Source organism: Zalophus californianus, chromosome 2 (assembly GCF_009762305.2).
Source record: "Zalophus californianus isolate mZalCal1 chromosome 2, mZalCal1.pri.v2, whole genome shotgun sequence".
Taxonomy (NCBI): domain Eukaryota; kingdom Metazoa; phylum Chordata; class Mammalia; order Carnivora; family Otariidae; genus Zalophus; species Zalophus californianus.
The window spans coordinates 6,341,631-6,366,194 of NC_045596.1; the positions used below are offsets into that span (position 1 = coordinate 6,341,631).

Here is a 24,564-nt window from a genome sequence, read left to right on the forward strand (position 1 = left end):
AGTGCCCTGCTGGAAGGGTGTTGGGATGGACACTGCTTAGCAACTCTGCTCCCTGGCAGAGGGCACGGAACACGTGTGCAGGGGTCACACGTGACTCCCTCTGTTGTCAGAATAGAATCTTGCTGTGTCAGCAAATTATATGACTGCTAATTATCTATTTAGATCTAAGCTGGAACCAGAACCAAATACAAAGACGAGAGAATCCATGTCTTCTGAGAAAGTTTCACAGAATCCTTCACAAGACTCTGAAGAAAAACCTGTCACTGAAGAATATCCAGGTATGAATTGAAACCAAAGTCTTGCCTTGCATCTCTTCCTTATGACGTACTGGCAGAAATACAAAGCAGAAAAAGGAACACAGTCCTAGACATCTTGCGGTGTTTGTACTTGCATAAAGCAAAGGAAACGCAGAAGGGGCAGCCTTTTTTCTGTCCCAGTTGGAGCTGATGCCTGTTGGGGTTCCTCCAGCCACCCAGGAGCTGGCAGAGTCCAGGGAAAGGGCCTGAGTTGCAGTGCACCACCAGGGTGGGGGCTGGGGTCTCATGGAAGGTGGAGCACTGCCTCCCCTGCCCCCACGTGGTGCCCTGTCCCGGGATCTCAGCATCCTCTTAGCACTGACTCTGCGTGGCCACCCTGCGTAGGCAGTGCATGCCTAGTTTGCCGGATCTCACGTGTAGCAGGGGTGGGATTTTGCTTTGCACGAATGCCAGGATGATGGTGTGCTTAGGGCCCGGGGGCCAGACGTCTTCCTCAGTCCCCTCGTCCGTGTTATCACAGTGACTGTCATTGCTTGCACGTCTCCCAGATGCCAGGCACTGCCCTGAATCCTTGCAGACACCACCACCGTCCTTAGAGCAGCCCCCCTGGGATGGGTTTGGTGGCCCTGTTTTTGAGATGAGCCTTCTGAAAGGCTGTGAGAGGCTGGGAAACTTAAAAACTCATAAATAGTAGATTCAGGATTATATGCAGATCTGTACTGCCCCTCCATCTGATTTATTCCCTGCATTGTACAAGAGAGGGAATTCCGAATGCAGTGTGGGAATGAGCGCCTGGACGATGCCAGGGGCGCTTTCTGTGGTTAGAAACGATGTCAGTGGGGAGAGGTGGGGAGACCAGCACCTAGTGAGCCCTCCACTGTGCTGGGCTCATGCTGGGCCATCAACAGTTTGAGTCTCATTGGGTCTTTTGAGGTGGTGCTGTCATCATTTTACGTGTGAGGAAATCAAGCTTTGAAGAGATTGTATAACCTGTCCAAAGTCAACACCGAGAAAGGGGCAGCACTTGGGTCACTCTTTATAGAGCCTGAGCCTGTCCTCTCTGGTGGCTGCCTTAATCCATAGGCCGGAGGCCTTGCACAGCTCCCATCTCCACTGGTCCCTAATGAAGGAAAACCCCAGCATCACTCATGAACTAACGGGGCCCAGCTTCTCGTAGGACAACACATAGGGATATTATGTCTACATTTACTCATGCCTGACACCGCATGCTCATTCCATCACTCATTCATTCCAGAAATACCGGTAGGGCTGATGAGAGTGGGGAGAAGCCAATACAGATTCTTGGGGCCCAGCTGAGGGCGGATCTCCAGTGAAGAGCTGTCTGCCCCTGCTGACCCCTGAGCCCACATGGAGTGCTGCTGTGCCAGGCACTGTGCTGGGTGCTGGGGACAGTAGTGAGTAGAAAACAAGACCCGTCTGCTTATAGGAAAACAGATGTTAGTGGAACAATCACACCCATGTAGTATACAATCATTGTAGGTGCTGTGCAATAGAGGGTCCTGGTCGGAGGAGAGATTAGGCCTGTCAGAGAGGTCGGAGAGCTTGATATTTCAGTAGAGACCCAAGGGCCATGAGGAGTGAAGCCTGTCTTTCTCTCGGGCAAGAGCATCACAGGCCGGGGAAAGCAGACGTGTGGAAGCCCCGGGAAGGGAGCATGCCTGGCATGGTGGATGAGCAGCCTGGAGGCTGGAGAGCAGGGCAGAGGGCAGAGGGACAGCAAGTGAGGAAATGCCAGGGCTCCAGGCTGCTCGAGGACTGTGGCTTTTACTCCGTAGGAGGTGGGAAGCCATGGGGAGGTCTGCACGGAGCACGGTCCCACCCAGCTGTGTTTGAGCAGGGCCCCTGCAGTTGCTCTATTGAAGAGAGAAATAAGGACAGTGAAGAGGTTGCTGAAGTCCCCCAGAAACAGGATAATGGTGGAGCACAACACACATGGTAGCAGGGGAGTGGGGGGAAAGTGCTGGAATTCTGGATACATTCTAAAGTAAAACCACAGCATTTGGCTTCCTGTACATGGGACAGGCAGGAAGGAGGGGTCAAGGAAGGTCGTGGAGGTTTTGACAAGGGAGAAGTTTGCTGTCCTTCACTGCGATGTGGGAGTTTGGTTTGATCAGGAGCCCGGGGTCGGACATGTTAATTTTGAGATGCCTGGCAGAGATGTTGAATAGGGAGTTGGGTTTATGAGTCTGGAGGTCAGGGGGCAGGTCTGTAGGCAGCATCGATCCCCTGAGACAGGCTGCGATCCCCCGGAATGAGGGTGAGTAAAGAGAGGATGAAGGCCTGAGGCCGCCCAGCACTTCCCGTCTTCCTGCTTTATCCTTCTCCCGGGCACGTGCCACCATCCTTCTGTTTGTTTCACTTGTTAATGTTCTTGACGATCTGTCCCTCCTACTAAAATGTAGGTTCCGTGAGGACAGGGATTCTGTGTGCTGTTTACTGCTCTTAACACTGGCACCCACAACAACGCCTGACACACGGGACGTGCTCAGTAAATCTCTGAAACAGCACATCACTGAAAACAGCGAAAGGACAGAGGAGGGTGATCGGGAACACTGATTGCTTTTAGTTGCTGTGGAAGTGTTTCCTAATGTAGAAGGAACCTCATGCCCCTGGACAATAGGAAGTACACCGTCAAGTCCCGATTTACATTTTTATCTTAAAGTCAGTATTTGTTGTTTTATAATCACGAGGTTCTCTCCTGACTCAGCCAGCCCACCAGATATTAAGGGCGCGCTCTCCAGTTTAGCCCCTGACCCCCGCGTAGGAGACAGGATTGTATGAAGAATGTCTCTTCTGAGGCTGTCATGGTCCCAGCTCTAGCACCTCCTGGCACTTCTGAGTGTCAGTTCCCCCATTTTTAAAATGGGGGTGATGACACCTTTTAGGGGTGTGGGGAGGAGGGTGTGAGGTTGTTATTGGTGTTGTCTTTGCTCACTGCTCTCCTAGCATCTTGAGACACTCCCCCACCCTCATCTTGGTCCTGGGATGTCTCTGAGATGCCCTGTGGCCAGTGCTCTCCTGCCTTCTCCCCTGCACCCTAGCACCTGCCTGCTTCTGCCGGCTCAGCCTCCCTGCCCCCCAACTCCACAGACCACCCTTTCCTTCAAATCATTTAGTGATGCTTGTTATGTCCTCTTTTGCTTAGCTACACGGAATCCCAAAGACTTGTAAAATCAGAATATTAAAAGTGTACACAATTTCCTGTCTGTACAAATTCCTGCATATATAACAGATTTTTAAATATTTCAATTTTGTTGTTTTTTTCCCCCAAGAGAAAGCTATTACCATTGCTGTATCCCACCTTTATCTGTTACCTGTTTGTGGGTCTGTAAGGGAAGAGAAGAAACCAGGCTGCAGCTTAGAGTCATGGAAGCAACTTTGGAGTCAGATTAACCTGGTTTTGCAGCCTGGTCTCTGCCCTGAGCTGTGACCCTGGACGAGTTATGTAAATTCTGAGCCTGTGCTTTCTTGTGGTATCGTGTGGCCGTGGTTCGTTGTGAGCATCACGTGAGCTAGCACATGAAGGGCCTAGCAGTGTCCGACGTGTACAGTCGATGTTCCACAAACCGCATGTCTTATGTGGGTTTGTAGAGCTGGCTACGAAGAGATCCACTGCTTGACACCAGGGATTGGGCCGCATCCTTCTTCAAATGTAGCACTGGAAGTCACTAAGATAGCAAAGGAAAGTAAAATCTAGATTAGAAAGGAAGTTTTCTCTATTCACAAACTACCTAATACTATATACAAAAAATTTTAAGGAATCTACCAAAATAAAAAACAATGAATGAGTTCATCAAGGTCGTAGGATACAAAGTCAGTATACAAAAATCAATTTCATTTTTCTATATTCTCAGTGAATAATCCGAAATGAAATTTAAAAAGCAACAATTCCCTTATAGCACCAAAAAGACTTAAGTACTTGGGGAATAAGTTCAACAAAAGTATAAAACTTACATTTTGAAAATTCAAAAATATTGTTGAAAGAAATTAAAGATGATCCAAATAAATGGAAAAGCATCCCAAGTTTGTGGTTGAGAAAGAATTAATGTTATTAAAATGGCGGTATACCCCAAATTGATCAACATACAGACATGAAGTGAGCACATGCTGTTGGAAAAATGGCGCCAGTGGACTTGCTGGACTCAGGGTTGCCACAGACCTTCACTTTGACAAAACGCAGTGTCTGTGAAGTGCAAGAAAGTGAAGCACCATACAACGAGGGATGTGGCCAAGGATGTGGCGATCAGAACCTTCATTCGGGTAAAACTTCTCCAGGCAGAGGACCAAGCCAGCAAAGAGGTGTGGGGGGAGCCGAGCTTGGCATGTGGCAACGCGCGTGCGCACTCACGGGCTGAGGCACCGGTGAGGACGGCACAGGGACAGACGAGATGGGGACCGAGGCCAGAGCCTACAGGCCTTACAGGCCACGGTCAAGGTTTGCCTTTGATTCTGCGTGTGGCCAGAAGCCCCTGGCGGTTTTCAGGCTGAGAGTGGCAGGTCTGGCACACAGCTGAGTATGGAAGAAGTGGCAGCTGTGGACTTGTCCAGATCTGTTGCAGATTGTGTGACAGTGTCGCACGGCAGGACAGCAGTGGTGATGGGGGTGGTCGTCGAGAGAAGCGCTCCAACTCCAACCGTAGTTTGGAGCTGCAGATGAACTCGTAGGTGGGGTGGGAGATGTGAGGGACAGAGGGACAGAGCACCAGGGCTTGGGGCTGGAGCAGCCTGGTGGACGGTGAGGAGGAAGGCAGGAGGAAGAGTTGTCTGGCAGCAAGGCTCGGGGGGAGTGGGCGGGGCGGCACCAGAATTCTCGTCTACGCGTGCTAGGGCTGGGGCGCCTGATGGACTTTCAGGTGGAGACAGTGAGCCGGTGGTCGGAGTGAGCCTAGAGCTCAGGGAGGGCCTCAGGGCTGGAGACACCTGGGAGTCGTGAGGCTAGGCCATGCAGAGCCCCAGGCCCGTGTGCGCTCACCCGGGAGCGCGTGCGGGAGGGGAGAAGTCTGCGCCCACCTCTCTGCTGCTGCCCTGTTGTCTGGGGGCCTTTGACATTTCGTTCATCCCGACCTTGATGCTGGCGGGTCAGTCTTACTCCCCAAGTCCCAGCTGCCCCCCCCCCCCCGCCACGGGGTTACACATCTGCCCGCGGACATTGTGCTAAGCGTGTCTACAGTTTGCAGAAGGACTTTTTAAGTCGGGGCCACGTGGAATCCTTTGGCTTCGCTGTTCAGCTTTTCATTTCTCTTTTGAAACATGAGCTGTAACTTAAAAAATACTTCGGGATAGGACTAGGTGGTATAGTTCTAGGCAGAGCTTGCCACGCTCCTGTTTTTTAAAAAAACCACTAGTTGGGTTACTTTTCATTTAGTCAGCAGTATCCAGCAGCTCTGTGGTCATATAGCACTTTCGTCCTCGTCAGATGTTTAGGCCGCCGCCTTCCATATTCTTACTATGCCAGCACAGGGTCTGCATGGACCCGTTGTTTGTTTTTTTGTTTTTTAAGATTTTACTTATTTTAGAGAGAGTGAACGACCTGGGAGTAGGGGAGGAGCAGAGAGAGAGAATCTGAAACAGACTCCCCACTGAGCCCGGAGCCCAACGGGGGGCTTGATCTCATGACCATGAGATCATGACTGGAGCTGAAATCGAGAGTCAGACGCTCAACTGACTGAGCCACCCAGGCGCCCCCTTCATGTACCCATCTACAGTTTGTTTTCTTACACTCGTTTCCCCTAGCATTAAGATGGGTCTGGTTATTTGTGAATACTTCCTACACTTCTTGAATGAGCCACTGTTCCTGCCCTCAGGGAGCTCACAGTTGATGGGAAAGGTGGACCCCGATGGCTACCGAGGTCAGCAGCTTGCTGAGCATGCAGCCTCTTTGTAAATTGGACATTCCAGCTCAGAGCTCAGTTATCCTTGGAGCTGATGCGAATGACGTTTCTGTGTTCCTAATTTTGGTGTTCTTATCCTTGACATCAGAGTCAAAGCTTGATGTGGCTGCCATAATGAGGTCACATAGGAAACAGAGGGCTCTAGGGGTGGAGGTGGGGTGAGTTAAAAGTGCAGAGGCTCCTATCTAAAGATGTCCTGTCTGAAAAACAGCTCACCAGTTTCAGTGGGTGCCTTCAGTCTCTCTTTTATATATCAGTTATATATGTTTATTATATTTACATGTATATTATATATAAATGTTTTTTATAAATATCATTCTAGCAAAAACTGCCATTTATTTTAAACTTGCACAGTGTTCTGGATGACCTGGAGATTTTTTTGTGAGGATGCATTTGGAATGGTAATACTTTATACACAGGGTCTGCCTAAATTGCTTTCTCTAAATTGGTGCTATCATACATTCTTTTCCTTTATCAGTCTCAAAACAAAAACTCTGGACTTTTGCCCATGTCGTGGGGCTGAGCTCAGCTCTGGGAAATTTCCTGAAGTTGAGGAAGAAAAGAAAAAGAAGCAGTACTTGGCAGCCCCCTGACAAGCCTAGAAGCACCGCTGAGACACAAATACCAGACGCAAAGTCACCTTTAGAAAGAGAGACTCCGTTACAGTGTGTACCAGGGGCAGATCACTTCCATCCACTCCCCTGTTCCCTCCGCACCCCCTTCGAGCCAGGCAGGCCTCTCTAGCATGGTCCTGGGTGGCACAGCCCTTCCTGGGAACCTGAGCTGTTGGTTCACTTCATCAAGTATCCATCACCTGTTTGTGTGATTGTGGTCAAAAAGTTCTGGAAGGTGTTCCTCCACCTCCAGTCCGCAGTTCGTGCTCAGGTACCTATCCTGGAGTACACCAAAGAGCGCTCGAAGGATGGACTGGCACATGGTACCATTATACTAGTGAGAAACCCAGATAACCCAAGGTTTATCAGTGGAGGTACAGCTACGTAAGGGACAGTGCATCCTTACAACGGAGTGTTACGCAGCAGCTTAAAAGAGTGAAGCAGATCTATGTGACTGACGTAGGATAATCTCCAAGATATGGTGAAGTCATAAACAGCAAGTTTCAGAACAGCATGCTAACCCACAAAACTCCATATTGTTTCTAGACTGAAGTGTGGGGGGAAGGCAGGGAGTTGCATCTCTGCGTGTATGTGAACGCGCTAGGTCAAGTCAAAGTGCTGACAGTAGTTACTTCTGGGAGAGAAATAGGATTAGGGAGCAGTCTGTCATTTCCTGTATTTTTTTTTTTTAATGAAAACACCTATATATTCAGCAGTGTTTAGAAAGCAGGGGGTGGGGGGCGTGGCATGAGTGTGTGAGTTTGTGTTTTGAGGTAAAATATACTTGAAGACTGGTTCTGAAGACTGTCCCTTTGGTCTGCAACCATTGCTGAGATCACCGTGGCACTGACGCTGTGCATGAGGCGCCTTCTCCCCCCCACACAAGTGCACACACACGTGCATGCACGCACACGCCTAAGCACGGTAGGAGAACCATGGTGCGGCGCCTCAGTAACCGGATGTGGACAAAGCTGTACGATCCCGTTCCACCCCATGTTCACAACGTGCCTGCATCCCAAGCCAGCCTCCTAAAGTGAGTTGTTTTGCCTTCTGCTTTTCTTCTTCTTCTTCTTCTTTTTTAACAGAGAAGGTTCCGGCTGAATCACAACCTGAACTGGGCACCTGGGGAGATGGCAAAGGTGACGATGAATTATCCCCAGAAGAAATACAAATGGTAAGGCTATTCTCTGCCCAGTCAGGTGTTGTCTAACTGGTGCTAGTTAGGAGGTCATCCTAAATGCCCTTGCTCTGTTATACCAGGTTTTAAAAGTTATAAATAAATATTTTAGATACAATTTTTCCACTTGATTTCCTAATTCTTAATATGCTTTTCATAAGTTTTAAATTTGCAGTAGCATAATTGAAGAAGAAATTGTGTTGGAATAATTTTACTAATATTAGATTTCTTTTCAGCTGCAGTAAAATAGTCCTCCAGACTAAATGGGTCTTTTATAATTACTGCTGTGGTGCTTTTTAATTATTTGAATTGCTGGTGTTATGCTAATGTGGAGAAAGCATAAGTAATGACTGAAGAATGAAGAGTAACACCTTAACTGCTAAGGTCTAGTTGCCAGTTGTAGGCTCTCCTCTCTGGGTGAGTTTCAAAAGGAAACTGATAGTTCTGGCACGAGCGCCTGCCAGCTCATTTACTGCAGTGCCTGTATACACTTCAGACGTTGGTGTGATCGAGCCAAATGGAATCTGTCTTCCTGGGGCGGGGAGCAGGTGTTTCCTAGCGCGGCCCTGGCAAAATACTGTCCTCTGCCTATGGAGCTAGGAACCCAGGTCCCACTTGGCGCATTTCATTGGCTATCCCTGACAAGTGACAACACCTTAGCTTGTGCAGCAGTTGACGGGGGACAGGACTTTGCTGGGGTCATCTTCACCGTGATCCTTTCAACAGTCAGGCTCAGAGGTGGTGGTGCGTCACCATCTCCTGTTAACTTGGGCAAAAAGCGGTAAAGTGGCCCAAAGTGCTCTAGTTAACAAGTGGTAGAGGTTACTAATCCTCAGTTCCCCGATTCCTAACCTAAAGCTCCTGTTCCAGAAGAGAGGTAGTAGAGCTCTGAGCCGAAAGCTCTGTCAAGTAAGAAAGAGATCCAGTCTCATCCCGGCCTTGAGCCTCTTGGACTGAGGCGTCTGTGTTGCCAGGCTCTTTCTCTCCACTTGTCTTCATACCTTGCAGGTCTCAACTGCTGTGTTCTCAGAGACGCCTTCCCGACCACCCAGCCTGCAGAGGCCCCCAGCCACTCTTTCCCTGTACCCCACTTTATTCCCTGTCCCTCCACGAGAGCAGGAACTTGTCTGTTTTTGTGGCCATAGTCCCAGAGCCTAGAATGGTGTTCGAACGATGAGCGCCTTTGATGAGTGTCATAGGCAGGATCATCAGTAAGCATTACTAGAACATTCTCACTTTAAGTTATTACTGCTATTATGTATACTCATGAATGTCCCCTATATGCCAGGCCTTTTACATATGTTGTCTTATTTAATCTTTGTAACAGTCCAGTGAAGCAGGAATATCCCTCTGTACATTTGGAAAAAATAAGGCACCAAACCTCTAAAGCCCTCCAAGGTCACAGGGCCAGTAGAGCCAAGCCACGTCCTGTGGCCTGAGCCCTGGCTGCAAACCCTGCACTCTTCCCTGTATCACAGTTCACTGGAGCCCCTGAGGGGATCTGGTGGTCTAAGGGAGTGTAGCCGGTATTGGAGCCGTGTGGCAAACTGACATGGGCATCCTCCCGGGGTCCGCTGAGCAGTGGCACATGCGCGGGTCTGCAGGCGGGGCCCCGCGAGGGTGGCCAGGTGCATGGGTCCTCTCTCTTGAACATCGGCTTTCAGGGGCAGAGCGCTGACTCAGAATCTTCCTGCTCTCCAGACTTGCTGTTTCTTCTCCGAGCCAGACCCACCGTGGGGCTCATGAGTGAGTGAGCCAACCAGGAGGGTCATGCGTCACAGTGCCAGGCACCCAGCAAATGCTCACACGGTCCCCCAGCCTTCCCCCCTCGGAGTGGCAGCACACCTGTCTGCTGCATGGGCTGGAAGACACCGGCCAGGGCACAGATGCTCGGGCCACAGCTGCACGTGTGCAGAGGGGACTGAGGTGTGCCTGCCATACTCACAGCAGCATCAAGGGGTCACGCGGGTGGGAACTGCAGCTCAGTGGAGTTTTATATGTATTTTATACACAACATGATTTCACAGACATTTACTCCCCCCCAGACGAGTGGTTCCTCTTTAAAATCAGCCCCTTAGAAGCGCAAAACTGGTCGCAGTGATAGTCCTGTTAGCCGTGACTTGCCTAGGACTTGCTTTGGGGACACCCTCGGAGCCTGTGGTATATGCTTTGGAAGAATCAGCAGAGCTGTCTTTGTTTTTTACAGGCAAAAATAATTCTGAGCTAAGGGACTAAGTCAACTTTAAGTGGCTTGCCAGGCCCCTGCCTTCCTCCAGATTCTCCCAGGTTCCAGGATGCACCCTCTGACTTTGAGTAGGTGCTCCATGCCCCCCAGGCCCAGCAGACGTGGGAGCCAGAAGCCTCGAATGTGGAGGGTGGCTAAGGAAAAGACTGCAGTGTGGATTCCAGTTAGGAGGTGACAAGGGGTCGGTCAGGGTGCAGCTGTGGAGGCAGAGATGAGAGAGGTGTGGGGTAGTGGCCTGGACTGGGAGGAGGAGCCTGGAGCTTTCTGACTTGGGAAAAAGTGCTGGCAGTCAGAAGGGAGAGCAGGCTGGGCGGGGCAGGGGATGCCGAATTTCATTTTAGACAGGTGTGTGTTTGGGGCACCTCTGGGACATCCCTGGGAAGTGTTTGGTGGGCAGTGGGATTCGAGGCTCAGGCTAGAGACGTGAATATGGGAGACATCCTACTGCTGATGTTTGAAACAGTTCATCCCGGGGAGAGCGGAGCAAGGCAAAGGACATTGCCCTGGGGATGCTCCGCAGGGAGGCAGGCTGAGGCAGGGGAGCCAGCCAATGGAAGGGAAGGACAGTTAGATCATACTCCCTTCTTCTATAGCCAGATGATGGCAGAAGTTTCTTAAAATCTCAGTTTCTCTTCAGTTTGTACAGAATTTTATTAATGAAAATAATGATTTCACGTTCCCCCAAATAATGTAACAGGACCTGCATTTCTTTGCTGGAGAAAAAATATGCATAGCTCCATCTCTTGAATGATTTGTACATAAGCAGAATTTACTTTCTGTTTTAAGGCTTTTTTCTTTCCTTTTATACACTTCATAAGTGAAGTAGCTAGGATAAGAGTCAGTTGTTTGCCAGAGAAGTTTGCCTTTCTCCTGTGGGTAGTGGTGAGCAGCAGAAGTTTGTTAACCTTTGCCAATGCATGACCTTTAGAAGCCTCTAGACGAATGCTGGGGTGGACCAGAGGAAGACTGGCACCCAGGATGTCTGTAATCTACTGATGCCCCGTCCCAGTGAGAGATGATGAAAGTGCGTGGGCTTGGAGACTCGACAGAGTCAGTTACAAATCCTCTTTATATCACTTACTGTCTGTGTAATTTGGGGCAAGAAAATTAGCTTCAGTGAACTTGAGTGTGGCAAAAATCACCACCCCACAGAACTGTTGGGAATGCAGTAGCTTGTGGAAGAGTACCCAGCAGTGCGCAGGGCCCATGGGAGCTGCTCAGCTGGTGTCAGCCCCTGTGCACATCCGCACTCACGGCACATCTCTGGAACGGGATTTAGCCAATGGAGAGGAAGATTAAGGATTCCCGTCATTAGGCTTTTCTGTGCCTGATGACTGCTGATGCCCCGTGCTTCCACTTCCTGGTCCTGTACTGAGTCACTGTCTATAAACATGCTACTGACCATTTCCAATAATGCTAGTTATTTCAGGGTCCCAGTACCGGTGACTGAAGCCATCGGAACTGGCAAGACCTCCCTAATTTGTATTGTGTTCCTGCAAGTGGATTGGGCAGCAGGATATGATGTTCAGAACTTTGATGGCCACCTATTTAATGTTCAGTTAACCTCTCTCTTAATTGGAAATGATAGCTAAGTTCCATACCTAACAATTTGGCCAACCCAAATCTTACTTAACAGGCTCAACCCTGAACATGAAGAGAAAGAAGCAGGGCACTATTGGTTTTAAATTGGAAAGGGTTTGTAGCAAATTTTGGTCATAATTCATAATCCCTGTTTTGGAATTTTTCCTCAGGGTAAAATAATGAATTAAGCCCTATAATATCAATTTAATTCATTATTTCACCCATAGGAGCAGTTGTTACATGTTCCAAAATGGTTGCAGAGTGTTACATGATTTGCACAGTAAATTTCCATTTATAACCCATGATGCAGGTATATTAACGTTTGCATTAATATAAGCAGATGTTTTGTGGTCAGGCTGAGTGAAACCAAATTGTTTTCTGATGTTACATAGAGAAAATACCTCCTTTTCTAAGCCTGCATTCATTTTACTTGCCTCAAGTGAAACCATCTGCATGTATTGATGTATTCCTTAGCATAATTTTTAAAGATGTGCATATGACTTCTGTTCTTAAACCTACATGAAAGGTGTCCCTAGCCCCTGTCCCCTGTGGTAGCCCCTGGAAGCACCAGGTGCCTGGCTGGCAAGGCTTTCGATCTGTGGCCACGCTCATTGCAAGAGTTGTTGGTAGAATCTGGGCTCCACACGGCTGCGGGCTGAGGTCCACACCTTGGGGAGGTTTCAGGTTCACGGGGGCAGATGTGTGAGGAGGGAGGTGAGGGTCACAGATCCCCGAGTATGAAGCTGTTGGGCACAGATAATCACATCTGAAGACCCCCGAGAGGTCCTGGGCCAGGGGGGCAGACTGCTTTCTAGGCTGAGCCCCTGTGGGTTCATAGTCTTCGGTTCAGTTAGCTGCTCTTGCGTCTTTGCAACGCAAATAACCTTTTCTGGCCTCATTTTATACTCAAAGGCCTTTGTAGGAGTGATTTTCTTTTTAAAACTATAGTAAAGAGGATTAGATTAGAAAAGGATTTCTGTAACAATGTATTCACAATGTGGATTTGCATCCTTTAAACCAGATTATAAACCCTTTTGGGGCCCCCTATTTGGAAGTCTAACTGACTTCTAAATGGAATAAAGCCGTTAAATAATACTGCCTAACACGCATGTAACACACACCACATGCCAAGTACTGCTCTGAGCACTTCAGCATTTATTAATGTGTGCCACCCCATGTGGTGGGGACTGTTGCAGGCCCCATTTTATGGAGAGCTCCCAAGTCCTAGACCTTTAAATGTGGTGCCTACCACTGTGGTTTAGGGGTCAGGGGGAGGCTGCTGGGGGCATTGTGTCTGTGAGAGCAAACAGTATGGAGTGGAAGGGGCCATGGCAGGAGGCCCACAAAGACAGTCTGGCTACTCATGCCTCTCAGACCCTTCTTGTCCACCTTACCCATCATGCAGGCCGCACGTCCCCCTTTCCAGTGCCTCACAGAGATGGGTGACGTGTATCTTAGACCAGCTGGGTTTGCCTTCCCCGGGGGCCTGTGGATACCCCTGTCCTTGGTGCTGACCATGGAGCCCAGGCCCTGCACCTTGTGAAGTCCCTGTCCCTGTGGGGGACAGATGTTGTGTGAGCGTTTCTCATGCTGGAGAGAGAGAGATGACTGGGAGACACAGCGGCCCTCTAAAGTTTGAAACCAGAGAGGTGGAAGGGGCCTTCAGAGCATTTCATGACTCATTTTGCATATCTGGAATCTCACTCCCAGAGAGATTAATAATAACAATTAGCACTTAGTGAGGGCTTCCTGTGTGCCATGCATTTTGTAAGCAACTTATATGTATTAGCACATCTTCCTCTTAACAACTGCTAGTTAAGTACTATTGTCATCCCATTTTCGTGACGAAGACAGAGGCACAGGAAAGTTATCTGCCCAAAGGCATACAGCTTAGAAAGTGGAGGAGCCATCCCTCCCCACCCTCGCATCCTCACCACACCTGTTCACAAGGAGGCCCTGTCACATGACTGGCCAGACAGAAGCCAGTGACTGGTCCAGGGTCATCCAAGGAGTTGCCACAAGGCCACAGGGGCTGGCTCACTGAAGTCCCAAGCATGTCCACTGCCTGCCCCTGCTGGCCAGCATTTGTCGCTCCCTGTCTCATCAGCAGATGAGACGTGAGGTATACGGGTTTGCCACTGCAACAGCATCAGAAACCACCCTGAGATCTGGTGCAAGTGAATGTTGTCAGCAGCCTGACCAGTACCCGATCTACCTGAGCCCTGCCAGGTCTCATGAAGTGACTACCTTGCACTTGGCTGTGGGAAACAGGTTTTGTTGTTTCTGGAAACACGGTGTCATTGTAACTCCCACCCCCAAATGGAGGCCGCTTTCCATGAAGATCTTGGCCTTGGCACCCCTCTCTCCTCAGCCCTATGGCTGCTTGACTCCTTGAGGCATTTGTTTCTCTCACTTCCTCCGGGGACTGGGTACTTCTCGGTGGCCTTAAGAATCCAGGGATTGAAAGGAAATCAGAGCCAGAATCCAGTCCCACTCCTGACTGCTGCTGACAGGAGTCCTGCAGAAGTAACAGTTACCCGGAGGCCTTAAAGGAGGTGCGGCGGGGGCCACGTGCCCTGGATTTGGGGAGGAAACAGAGAGCTTTGTTCCCAGGGGACATTCCAGTAATAATAAACTACCTCAAACCCCTACTTAATCTTGCTTAGGAACAGTTTAAAAAGCATAAAAGGGCTGAGGATTTAAAAGGACAGGGCCATATTTTGTCGTTAGAAAAATAAGAAAATGCCCCCTGCAAAAATAAGTAAATAAAAAAACCCTGAGTAGTACCTGGGAGACTTCTTGAAAGTAAATTAGTACCTACATGCTAAGTAATTGTATTTTTCCTTAAATACTGGATTCTTTTTTTTTTTTTTTAAGATTTTATTTATTTGACAGAGAGCGAGAGCAAGAACACAAGCAGGGGGAGTGGGAGAGGGAGAAGCAGGCTTCCCGCTGAGCAGGGAGCCCGATGCGGGGCTTGATCCCAGGATGCTGGGATCATGACCTGAGCTGAAGGCAGATGCTTAATGACTGAGCCACCCAGGCGCCCCAAATCCTGGACTCTTAAGTAACTGTTAACAGAGCTGATACCTTCAAACTCTAAAGTGAAGCTTTTATTCCCTTAAACAGCCTGCTCCATGCACAATGAGAAGGGCCGTCTGGGTACCGTGTGGGCAGCCAGCAAGGCAGCCCGCCGCCGGGGGCTGGGGTGGCCCTTCAGACGCTTCCCCAGCACATCTGCCCCTCTGCAAGCTGTGCTCGCCCCCCCCAACCTCAGTCTTCTGACCCAGTGGGTCTGGGGTCTCGGAGTGGAGGTGTCTTTGTGTTTGGACAAGCAGCAGGGCTGGGGACTGGTGCCCTGGAGCGTGTCAGGCCCTGCCCTGCGCTGGGGGGGGGGGGGGCAGAGGGGAAGGCCCCACCCCAGGAGGGAAGATGCCCCAATAGGGGCGAGAAATGTAGCGGTGGGCCAAGTGCAGAGGAGCTTTTTACAAGAGGAGATGGAGGAAGGTGATTAATTCTGCCTGATGTCTCTGGTTACCAGGAAGGTGCCTAGGCCGGCTTTCAAGGGACCATTAGCTCTCAGCTAGCCTGTGCTGAGGGCGGGCGGCAAGCTCCAGGAGAAGGCCGCACCTCTGCGCTGATCTGCAGGGCCACAGGACGGGGCTGGTGTGGTGCGGTGTGATGTGACAGGCATCTTAGATCGCTCTGACCGAGGAGTGGGGGACAGACTGGAAGAGACTGAAAGATGATGAGGCCAGAGCTTAGGTGCCAGGGAAGGAGTGGGTGCAGCAAGGGTGTGGCGACAGGATGGAGGGCACCCACATGGAGGGCTGGAGGGACATGAGAGGAGGAAGTGACCACCCCCCCAACCATGTCCAGTGAGTAGGAGTGAGCGAGGCACAAGGGGAGGACGGGGAAACGCAGGGAGGGGTGAGGAGGTGTAGCAAAGGGAGCAGGGTGGGCAGGTGCAGAGGTGAGGGAGCACAGCTCCTTCCCTCCCCGTGAAGTGGGAGCCAGATGGGACGGCAGGGAGACCGTGGGTCCTTGGGTGTGACATGCTCAGCATGGCTTTGGTGACCGCTGTGACTTTCATAAGCATTTTCTCTTCCCTCCGCTGTCTTACTGGGCAAGGGGTAGCCGGATCTTCAGTCGGATGGCAAAGCCTCCGGATGGCAAGAGCTTGCTTCCATTTGCTCCCCCACGCAGCGCCTGGCACGGACAGTGTGTCCAAAAGTAGCTGTGGACGTAGCTGCAGCTTTAACAGATGTGAAAGGAAGAACCGGTGTGCGGTCCTTTCTGAGTCGGGTTTGACGTGGTTCCCGCCCTCAGGCAGCTCATAGTCACACGGGGCGTTTGGGACGTGCACAGCTTATGACAGGGCCTAAGATCTCCTAAGAGATGTTTGGAAGGTGCTAGGCCCAGGTTAGAAAAATGAGAAACAGCTTCAAGTTCGGGGGCCCGGGATAGGTCACGGAGGAGGTGGCCTTGGAACCGGGTCTGTGGGACGTGGGCGAGGAGCTGTGGGTTGAGTGGGCATGCGAAGGCAGGGTGCTTGGTCCTGTAGGGTGGGGGGAGGAGATCGTCTGGCCCCACACCATGGCGAAGCTTCAGACACGCCATCCTTTTGTTGGGCCAGAGTCAAGTCGGCAAGAATGGTCCGGAGAGCAGCTGTCTGCTCCATAGTCACCTGGGCTCTGACGAGCTCCCAAGTGTCAGGGTGGCATCTCACCCAGACTGAGTCCCGAAGCCTGGTCGCCAGCCTGAGCCCCGGCAGGACAGCTCCTCTGGCTCCCGGGCCCATGCTCCTGTGGCAGCAGGCTGGCCAGGCGTGGCTCCCAGCTAAGCTGCTGGGCCTCACTGCTCCACTTACAACGGACGGGCCCAGAGGCCGGCAGCTCAGGCCCGTGGGAGCCGGAACGGAGCAGAGGGGCAGAATGACAGGCCCCCTGCGCCTCCGTGGCTCACCTTTGCGGGCATCAGGGCGGCTTGCAGGTGGGGACAGGTCCAGCCACAGGGATGTTGTCATGCTGATGCCGGAAGGAGGGGACTCAGTGGCGATCCTTAGCAGGCAGATCAAAGATCTCTGTGTAGATGCCTTGCTAGACGCTTGCCTTTGGCTGTGTTGTTTTGAGTATGACATCACCCTTAATGTGTTTCTTTCCTTGCAGTTTGAACAAGAAAACCAGCGCCTAATCGGTGAAATGAACAGCCTATTTGATGAAGTGAGGTGTGTATGTGGTTTCTCTGGGCTGATGGCCTGTGTGATAGCTTTCCCAGAAACTGGGAACTTGACTAACTTTGGGGCCCCGGCATCCACTTGTGGCCCTGGCCACATGCACCCACCCCATCTTGAGCCATTTGGGGGTCAAGGCAGCTGCCCATGTGACTCCCCTCTGCTTGTGGGCCCATGGGAGGCCCCCCCCCCATGTGCTGCTCCCAGTGACTGCAAATTGCACCTCATGACTCCCTGGTGAGATGGGGGCCTTGTGAAGAACCGCTGGCCAGGGCAGCCTCCTGCACTTGGCTCTGCCAGGGTCTCTCTGCTCCCGCAGCAAAGGGGTCGGCTGCAAAGGCAGGTGGCTGTGTTCGCCCATGTGAACCATCGTTGGCTGGTCCTCTAGGGGAAGCACTTGGGGCCTGCTTCCCTGAGAATGTTTGAACCATCCGAACGGGAAGCCTGGGATTTTGCAGGGCACAGAAACCCTCCTGCATTGTGGGCTCATCCCAAAAGAAAACGCATCCCGGCGCTGTACCCACAGAGCCCTGGGGACTCCGCCTGCAGGCGTTTCCCTCTGACAGCTCCCATGCTCTTCTGTGGCCTTCGCCCTTCTTCTGTGGTCCTTGCTCTGAGACTCCACCCTCATTGTCCCTGGCCCCATCCACCTCGCTCTCCCGCGCCTAGAAGCTCTGGGAGGAGTGGCCACCTCCTGCCCTTAAGAGCGAGCCCCCTGGGCTGGGAGCTCAGCCGTCCCCAATTCTAGACCCACTCCAGCCCCCAGCCCACCCCCGGGGGCACCCTTGCTGGCCCTGAAACAGGGAGAAGCTCAGACACTTGCTGCTGAACCCAGACATATTTTTCAGATGGAATCAGGGTTTTTCCTTTCAACAGGAAGTCGGTTTGAGTGGCAAATTCGCTCTCCTTCAACCTACTGAGTAGTAACAAAGTTGAGTTCTCAGCACATTCTGGTGTTTTCTTTCGAATCCCCACCATGTCACTGTGGTTACTAGGCAGGGGCACAGTGGGTCAGCTTATAGGGGAGGGCAGGTTTCTAAATTGTAGTACACCCCCCCAAGCTGAGAGACTTCAAAGGAGAGCCAGGAAATAAAATGTCTGTCTCCTTTCCTGAGCCCAACATGGTGCCCCCTCCCTCTCTCACAGATGACATGGTGTCCCTCTCCCTCTCTGGAGGCTGTGGTGGTGTCCCCTCCATTCTCACTTAGACGGTCCCTTTAGAAATGTGTAGCATTCTTGTTAGGACTACCAAGTACTAATGGTTGCCTGTGACATCATTTTTTTTTAATGAAGGCAAATCGAAGGGAGAGTGGTTGAAATTTCCAGACTCCAAGAGATATTCACAGAGAAGGTTTTACAACAGGTAAGAAAGAAGAAAAACTATCGTTTAAAGTTTTAGCTTAAAAGACTATACTATGAAGTCTGGATATTTCTTGTGAGGTTGCCTGATCTCTGCAGCTGAGCATCCCGAGCCGTGTGCTTTGGCCCATGGGCACTCAGAGGGCTCCTCAGGGGAGGTCCTCTGGTCCCCCTGGTGCAGCCGCTGTGCGTGGCAGGGAGCTCTCTGCTCTGGACCCACTGGGCGGCCCAGGCCAGACCGAGTGCCGCCTCGGGCATGCAGTGGAACACATGGTGAAAGGAGTCAGGTAGATCTTCGTTCTGGATGCCCTCGGGTAACCATGGTAGCCTCCCAGCTACAGTTTGCCTGTCTATAAAATGGAGTGACCCCTGCAGGGCCGTTGTAAGGCTCAGAGATAACCCACAGGAAGCATCCGGCACAACGCCTGCTGGGTGGTAGCTTCTCAGTCGACCTTTACGAGAGCCCAGACTTGGCCCTCTCCGAATGCCAGGTCCGTGCCCTCATCTGTCATGTCCACACAGCAAACAGGATTGTTCCCATAAGAGGATTTTCATGTTACTTGTACCTGCCTCTCCTGCTAAAATTCCTCCAGCCAGTAACTGGCAAAACTGTTACAGACCTGATCAATTTGTCCTTTTGTTTGTAGCATACACAGACCGTGGAAGGGTTTCAAAGACAGAATCATTGGCTCCGTTGTATGAAACTGGGCTAGTTGGCTTAAGATACCCCACTCACAAAACCTGCCCTAAACCTCACAGCCATGAAGCCTAACAGTTTGGGAGTTCAGGTTCGTAAGAGCTGTCCTTTTTAATAGCACGCTGAAGGAACTCTTCACTTAGAAGCGTCCTGACACCTAAAACAGCGAAGTCAGCGGTCCGTGTCGGAGCATACGCCTTGTTTCTAGAAGCAGCTGGGCATGGGAGGAGAGCTCAGAGGCCAGGCAGGGTCAGACGGACTGGCTCCGACCCGGGGTGCCCTCCACGGCATGGGGCAGCTGTCCCCTGCCTCGCTCTCGGAGCTGGAGTAGAGGTACCTGACCCACGCCTGGCTCATGGCAGCCTCTCAGTATGTGGGAGCTAATGTTTGTACATTTTAGCCCTTTTTTCTCTGGCATGTGTTTTAGAGCACACGTGTGTGGAAGCTTACGTCTCTGGACGTCATAAAGCGTAGAGACCAGAGGGGAAGCCCCTGGCCTGTGGTGGCTACTGTGTAGTCGGCAGCTCTCGTGTTTGTCCCTTCCTGCCCGGCAAGTGGCACCGCAGGTTGCAGCTGGGGGTGGAAGGGGCACAGGCCCTGGGTTCCAGTCCTGGTCCTGCCGCCTGGTTGCTGTGTGACTTCGGGCAAGTTACCAAACTTCTCTGAACCCTAAGTTTCCCTTTTGCAAAATGGGGTTGCTGCCTACCCCTCGGGGTGCCGTGAGGACTCACGGGCTCATATTTGTAAAGTCCCGGCCCTTCGTAAGTGGCAGCTGGTGGCTTCTGGTGTCTTTATGCTTGGGGAAGGAGACAGAGATTGGGTCTACCTGTCACTCTCCTTCCCCAGGAAGCCGAGATCGACAGCATTCACCAGTTAGTTGTCGGAGCAACCGAGAATATCAAGGAGGGTAATGAAGACATCAGAGAGGTGAGAACTCGCGGGCCCCCCAGGCCTCCCCAGTGTGGCACTGAGTCCCGGCGGCCGCGGTCGTCATGCTGGGAGGGCCGCCTGAGCGCCTTGCTGGGGCCCAGCCCCCAGGGCTCACCTCCTGACGGCGCCGGATGGTCCCATTTCCACCCCTGACAAACCCCGGGGCCTCCGCCGTTACCAAGAGCTATGACTCACCGGCGTCCAAAGGAGCGATTGGAGGCACATGAGGTCACTGTTGGCAAGGGCTGGACCAGCTCCCTCAGTCCAGGGGTGGGCGCCACTGGAGAAGCTTGTTGAACGCCCCCACCCCACCCCGAGGGCCAGAGCCCTGGTCCCTGTTTTTGGGGGCCACAACAGTGGACTCTGTTGAGCAGACTGTCCTCTGAGCGTGGTGCTCGGGCTGGGTTGACGGGCCATCACTGCCACTGGACTGCTGGGGGACCGTGGCCGGCCGGCCGTGGCACTCTAGGTCCGTGTGTGTGGCTTTAACCCTGGGACACACGTGGGCCGTTTCTGGGTGTTTCCTGGGAGAAAGGTGCAGGATCTCTGAGTAAGGGCCAGCGAGTAAGGGAAATACCTGTTTGTTTGCTGATGGATTCTAAACCCACTCTATGGTCCTGCCGAATGATTACGGTAAGCAAAGGCCCCAGCAGTATACCTACAGCCCAGCGGAGGGAGAGTGCATGCGGACAGGTGGGGCACTCGAGGGCTTTTGAAAGCAAAAATCCCTGGTGACGCAAATCCCTGAGCTACTGCCCCCCTCTCCCCGCGCCCCGCCCCAGGCCATTAAAAACAACGCCGGCTTCCGCGTGTGGGTCCTCTTCTTCCTGGTGATGTGCTCCTTCTCCCTGCTCTTCCTGGACTGGTACGACGGCTAGCCTGCCCTCGCTGCTCCTGGCCGATGGCGCGCCGTCGGGGGTCTCCGCAGCGGAGCCGGGCTGCGAGTGGATGGTATCATCAGCCGTTTGGGGGGGAGGGGGCTGGGACAGACGGACACTCTCACGAAGGGACACCCAGACCTGTGGTTTTAAGCCCATTTGGTAGCTGAGAAAGAAAATAACGAACACAAACGGAAAGGGGCCTGTGTAGCGATCCTGACACAAGGTGGGTGAGGTGGGGGTGGGGGGGGTTCCCGGCTGCACCTGCACCGGAGACCATGTGGAGGGGCTGCCCGGAGGCCGGGCTCAGGGAGGCTCCCGCTTTGCCCTTCTGGTGGCTTCGGGAAAAGTGCTGGCTAGTAACTTCACAACAATGATCATTTCTTTGTTTCCTGTGGCGTCTTGTCTGCCTGAGCCCTGTGATAGTCACCATATTCTAGAAAACGCACCTTTGCCCTGTTAATCTCATAAATGCAACTAGAGCTCCTTCGTGTCCTGTCGGCGGGTCCGAGCATAGACGTGCAGCGGACACCTGCCTGCCGGGTAGGGAAGAAGTGTGGGGACAGACTCTGGGTACTTGGCAAGGGGCCCCTGGGGCCCGAGGAGCTTTTGTCCAGAGCAGGAACCTGGCCTGCGGTTCCTGGACCTGTGCGCCTGACCGTCGAGGAAACAAATAGGAACGCCTGTTTGCAGTGGGAAGCCCAAGACTTCTGGAGCCACGTCTGTGCAGAAAGCACGTGGGTGTTCGCGGGCCCGCACCCCCGTGTGCATGCGGATGGCTCCCCCGTGTGCGGTATGAGTCTGTCCTGCAGCCGCGGGGATCCTTGTGTGCCCAGTGAAAGTGTCAGAAGTTAACCTGCGAGTGAATTTACATCAATAAAATGTCTACTAGATGCCCAGAGGGGTGTGTTGCCTTAGTGGGGCATGTCCGTGGGCCTGGCCGCGCTCACAGATGTACGGTCCCTGCTCGCCGTGCGTCCTTGCGGCCTTCACTGCACACAGCTCAGGCACGCTCCCCTCGACCCCCCCCACCCCCACCCCTCCCCGGCTCCGAGCCCACGGTCATGGTTTCAGAACACCGTTGATAATAAAATCGGGTTTGGGAAGCAGTAACGGAGTCGGCCGTGACCACCAGGCTTGTTTGCAACAGATCTTGCACTAGTTGTCATTTATTTTTGATCTACTAAAAAACAGTGAAACTTTTGACATGTCCACCAGAAACAACACATTCAAATAACATGGAAGAAAAGGTCTGCGGATGTCTTTTTTCTATTTAATCATCTTACACACTTATCTAACTGGCAATTTTGTAAACATATACTTTAATGTCAAGATTCAGGTTGAAACAGCATTTTCTTACAAAGATTGTGAATTGAAATGTCATCATTGGGTTTGCAAGTTGCCACACCAGCCCCGCCCAGCCTTTCCTGCCTGCTTCTTACATCAAAGGAGTTCTGGTTCACAAAATAAAAATTAGTCTTGGCTCCCCAGCAATTACATTTTCAGTTTTCCAACACAAGTTTTTGAAAACTATCTTGCTAACAGGGCTGTTGGTGCGAATTTATTCGTAACAGAAGAGAACATAAAGACCAAAGGGGTTTCGTTCCTATTCAACACATCACAGAGCAGATGGACTACCCACAGGGGGACAGAGTCCTGGAGCCCACGGCCCAGGGACCTCGCTTTCCACAGCCCCTCACCTCACTTGCTGGGACACGGTCTGCATGCGCTGGAGCAAAACACGGGTGCTCTCTGCACCAAGATACCAACTCCAGTTTGGGGGGGAGCTGGAACAGAGCCCCCCGAGTGTGCCTAGCTGCGGGACACTCGCACACTTAGGGATGGGCATGGGGAAGGAAAGCGCGCTTGCCCTATACCCTTCCTTCTCTACATCTCTCACTACCACGCGTCTTGGAGACGGCACTGTTGCTGCCTGACTGAAGGTTGGGAGAACTTCTGAAGTACAGTTTGCTCTTAGCAAAGTGGGGCTCACTCTAAATATGGCTGTGGAATAAGGACTGCAAACAGCGAGGGTGGGGGGAGGTAAAAAAAACCAATTCCACAAAATGCATTATTTATCTGAATCCAAACCCCTGGCGTATCCGATGTAAATTTATTTTTTGATAGCATCCAATAAGTCCCAGTAAAGTAGCTAAATTAAGACTCCTTCTCACGGAAAGTGGTGTCAGAGCTCTTTAAGCAGTGCTGAGATGCACTTGGGCCCGTGGGCGGCTGGCAGCAAGGTTTATTTGCAAAGCGGCATCAGCAGACAAGCAGTTGCACCATAAATGAGCGACCTCTAAATTACCGGGAATTATATTTAATGAAACGTCCCTCCGAGTCCCTTTGTTACCTTCAAGTGACACATCACAAGGAACCTGCCCACCTCACTGGGCCGACTTCTCGGCGGCTTCGGTCTCCTGCTCGGACAGCTTCTCTTCCGACAGAACGGACATCCAGGGTGAGACCGAGCGTGTGATGCTCTGCTTGGCCAGGTTGTAGTGGTTGATGACGGTGTAGAATTTCTCCCGGGCGCTGGAGTCTTGCTCCGAGTAGTAGCTCTCCAAGCCTTCTGGAATGCACTGCGTGTTCTGAAAAATAGAAGAGGCCCCTGAGTCACGTGCATCAAGGCTGGAGGGATGCCAGTGTGGGTCTCCAGGGTCTCCAGGTAACCACCCCCCCCAGATGTTTACTGAGCACCTTCCTGGGGCGAAGAGGAGAAATACACTGATGAGCAAAAGCGGGCACGGGTCCTGGCCTTGGCACAGCCCAGGGACCACCCGACAGCGATTTACGTCATGACAGGGCTGACCTCTCTAACACAGCGGTGCTCGGGGGCGTGTGTGTAACAGGACGGTGGCCTTCCTGCTTCACTGAAGAGCTTACACTAGTTGTCATTTATTTTACATCTACCAGAAACCACATACTCCAATAGTGAAGGGAGGGAAGTCAGAAAGGCCTCCTGGGAGCTAGGTTTTGTAGTAGGCCTTATGGGGGGGGGGAGGGGGGGGGCAAAGGCAGGGCAGGCCGGCCTCACAGACAGTGAGCAGCACGGGGAACACACTGGGTGGCCTGGGCCAGAGAGGCAGCCACACAAGTCCTGCAAGGTCCTGTTAGGGAGCAGTTTGACCTTGTGACCCAGAGAGCAGCAGGACGTCCCCGAGGACCCCAGACAGCATGTTGTGGGGGGGGGGGGGGCGGCGCTATCCCAGGCAGCTGTCCACGAAGGAAGAGGCTTTGTCCCTATAGGCCTCAGAACCCTGGGGAGGTGAGGGCTGGGGGAGACCAGCCCATAGCTCTCATCAGCTCACAAAAGGTCTAGGACCGCAAACAGTTAAGACCCTACACCCCAGGCTGCCTTTCCTTATCAATCAGGAGGCAACCTAAGCCCCTGCCCCACCACAGCTGGCGTGGCCAGCCCACACAATAGCTGTGGGGCTCAGCAAGCCCACAGGGGAGGGGGTGCGGCTGTGATCGGCTCCCCTAGCCACCCCCCAGGGCTAGGCAGGCACCTGGCGCCCAGCGCTCCTGGCAGTCGGGTGAGGCCGTGGGGCTAACTTCTGGCCGGTGGGACAGGAGTGGTCTGTCCGCTCTCTCCCGCGGCCCTTCCCCGGCTGGCTGACTGCGCAGGGAAGGGTGATACCCTGGGGGCTGGCAGGGCAGCAGACGACAGACTCGGGG

The 24,564-nt window shown here is 52.3% G+C and overlaps 2 protein-coding genes across 5 annotated transcripts in view; one reads left to right on the top strand and one right to left on the bottom strand.

Annotated features, from left to right (window-relative positions):
• The window catches only part of STX18 (syntaxin 18), a 117,233-nt gene extending 95,347 nt beyond the window's left edge, over positions 1–21,886 (top strand). For all 4 annotated transcript variants that reach the window (XM_027598141.2, XM_027598145.2, XM_027598142.2 and 1 more), the window contains 6 exons: positions 163–278; positions 7,869–7,957; positions 16,955–17,013; positions 18,313–18,382; positions 19,922–20,002; positions 20,788–21,886. In XM_027598141.2, coding sequence (XP_027453942.1) covers positions 163–278; positions 7,869–7,957; positions 16,955–17,013; positions 18,313–18,382; positions 19,922–20,002; positions 20,788–20,883 — 511 coding nt within the window. In that variant the 3' untranslated portion in view covers positions 20,884–21,886. The remainder of the gene's footprint in view (positions 1–162; positions 279–7,868; positions 7,958–16,954; positions 17,014–18,312; positions 18,383–19,921; positions 20,003–20,787) is intronic.
• A 134-nt stretch (positions 21,887–22,020) lies between these two features.
• NSG1 (neuronal vesicle trafficking associated 1) overlaps positions 22,021–24,564 on the bottom strand; it is a 28,983-nt gene continuing 26,439 nt past the window's right edge. The window contains exon 5 of the mRNA XM_027598146.1: positions 22,021–23,474. Coding sequence (XP_027453947.1) covers positions 23,271–23,474 — 204 coding nt within the window. The 3' untranslated portion in view covers positions 22,021–23,270. The remainder of the gene's footprint in view (positions 23,475–24,564) is intronic.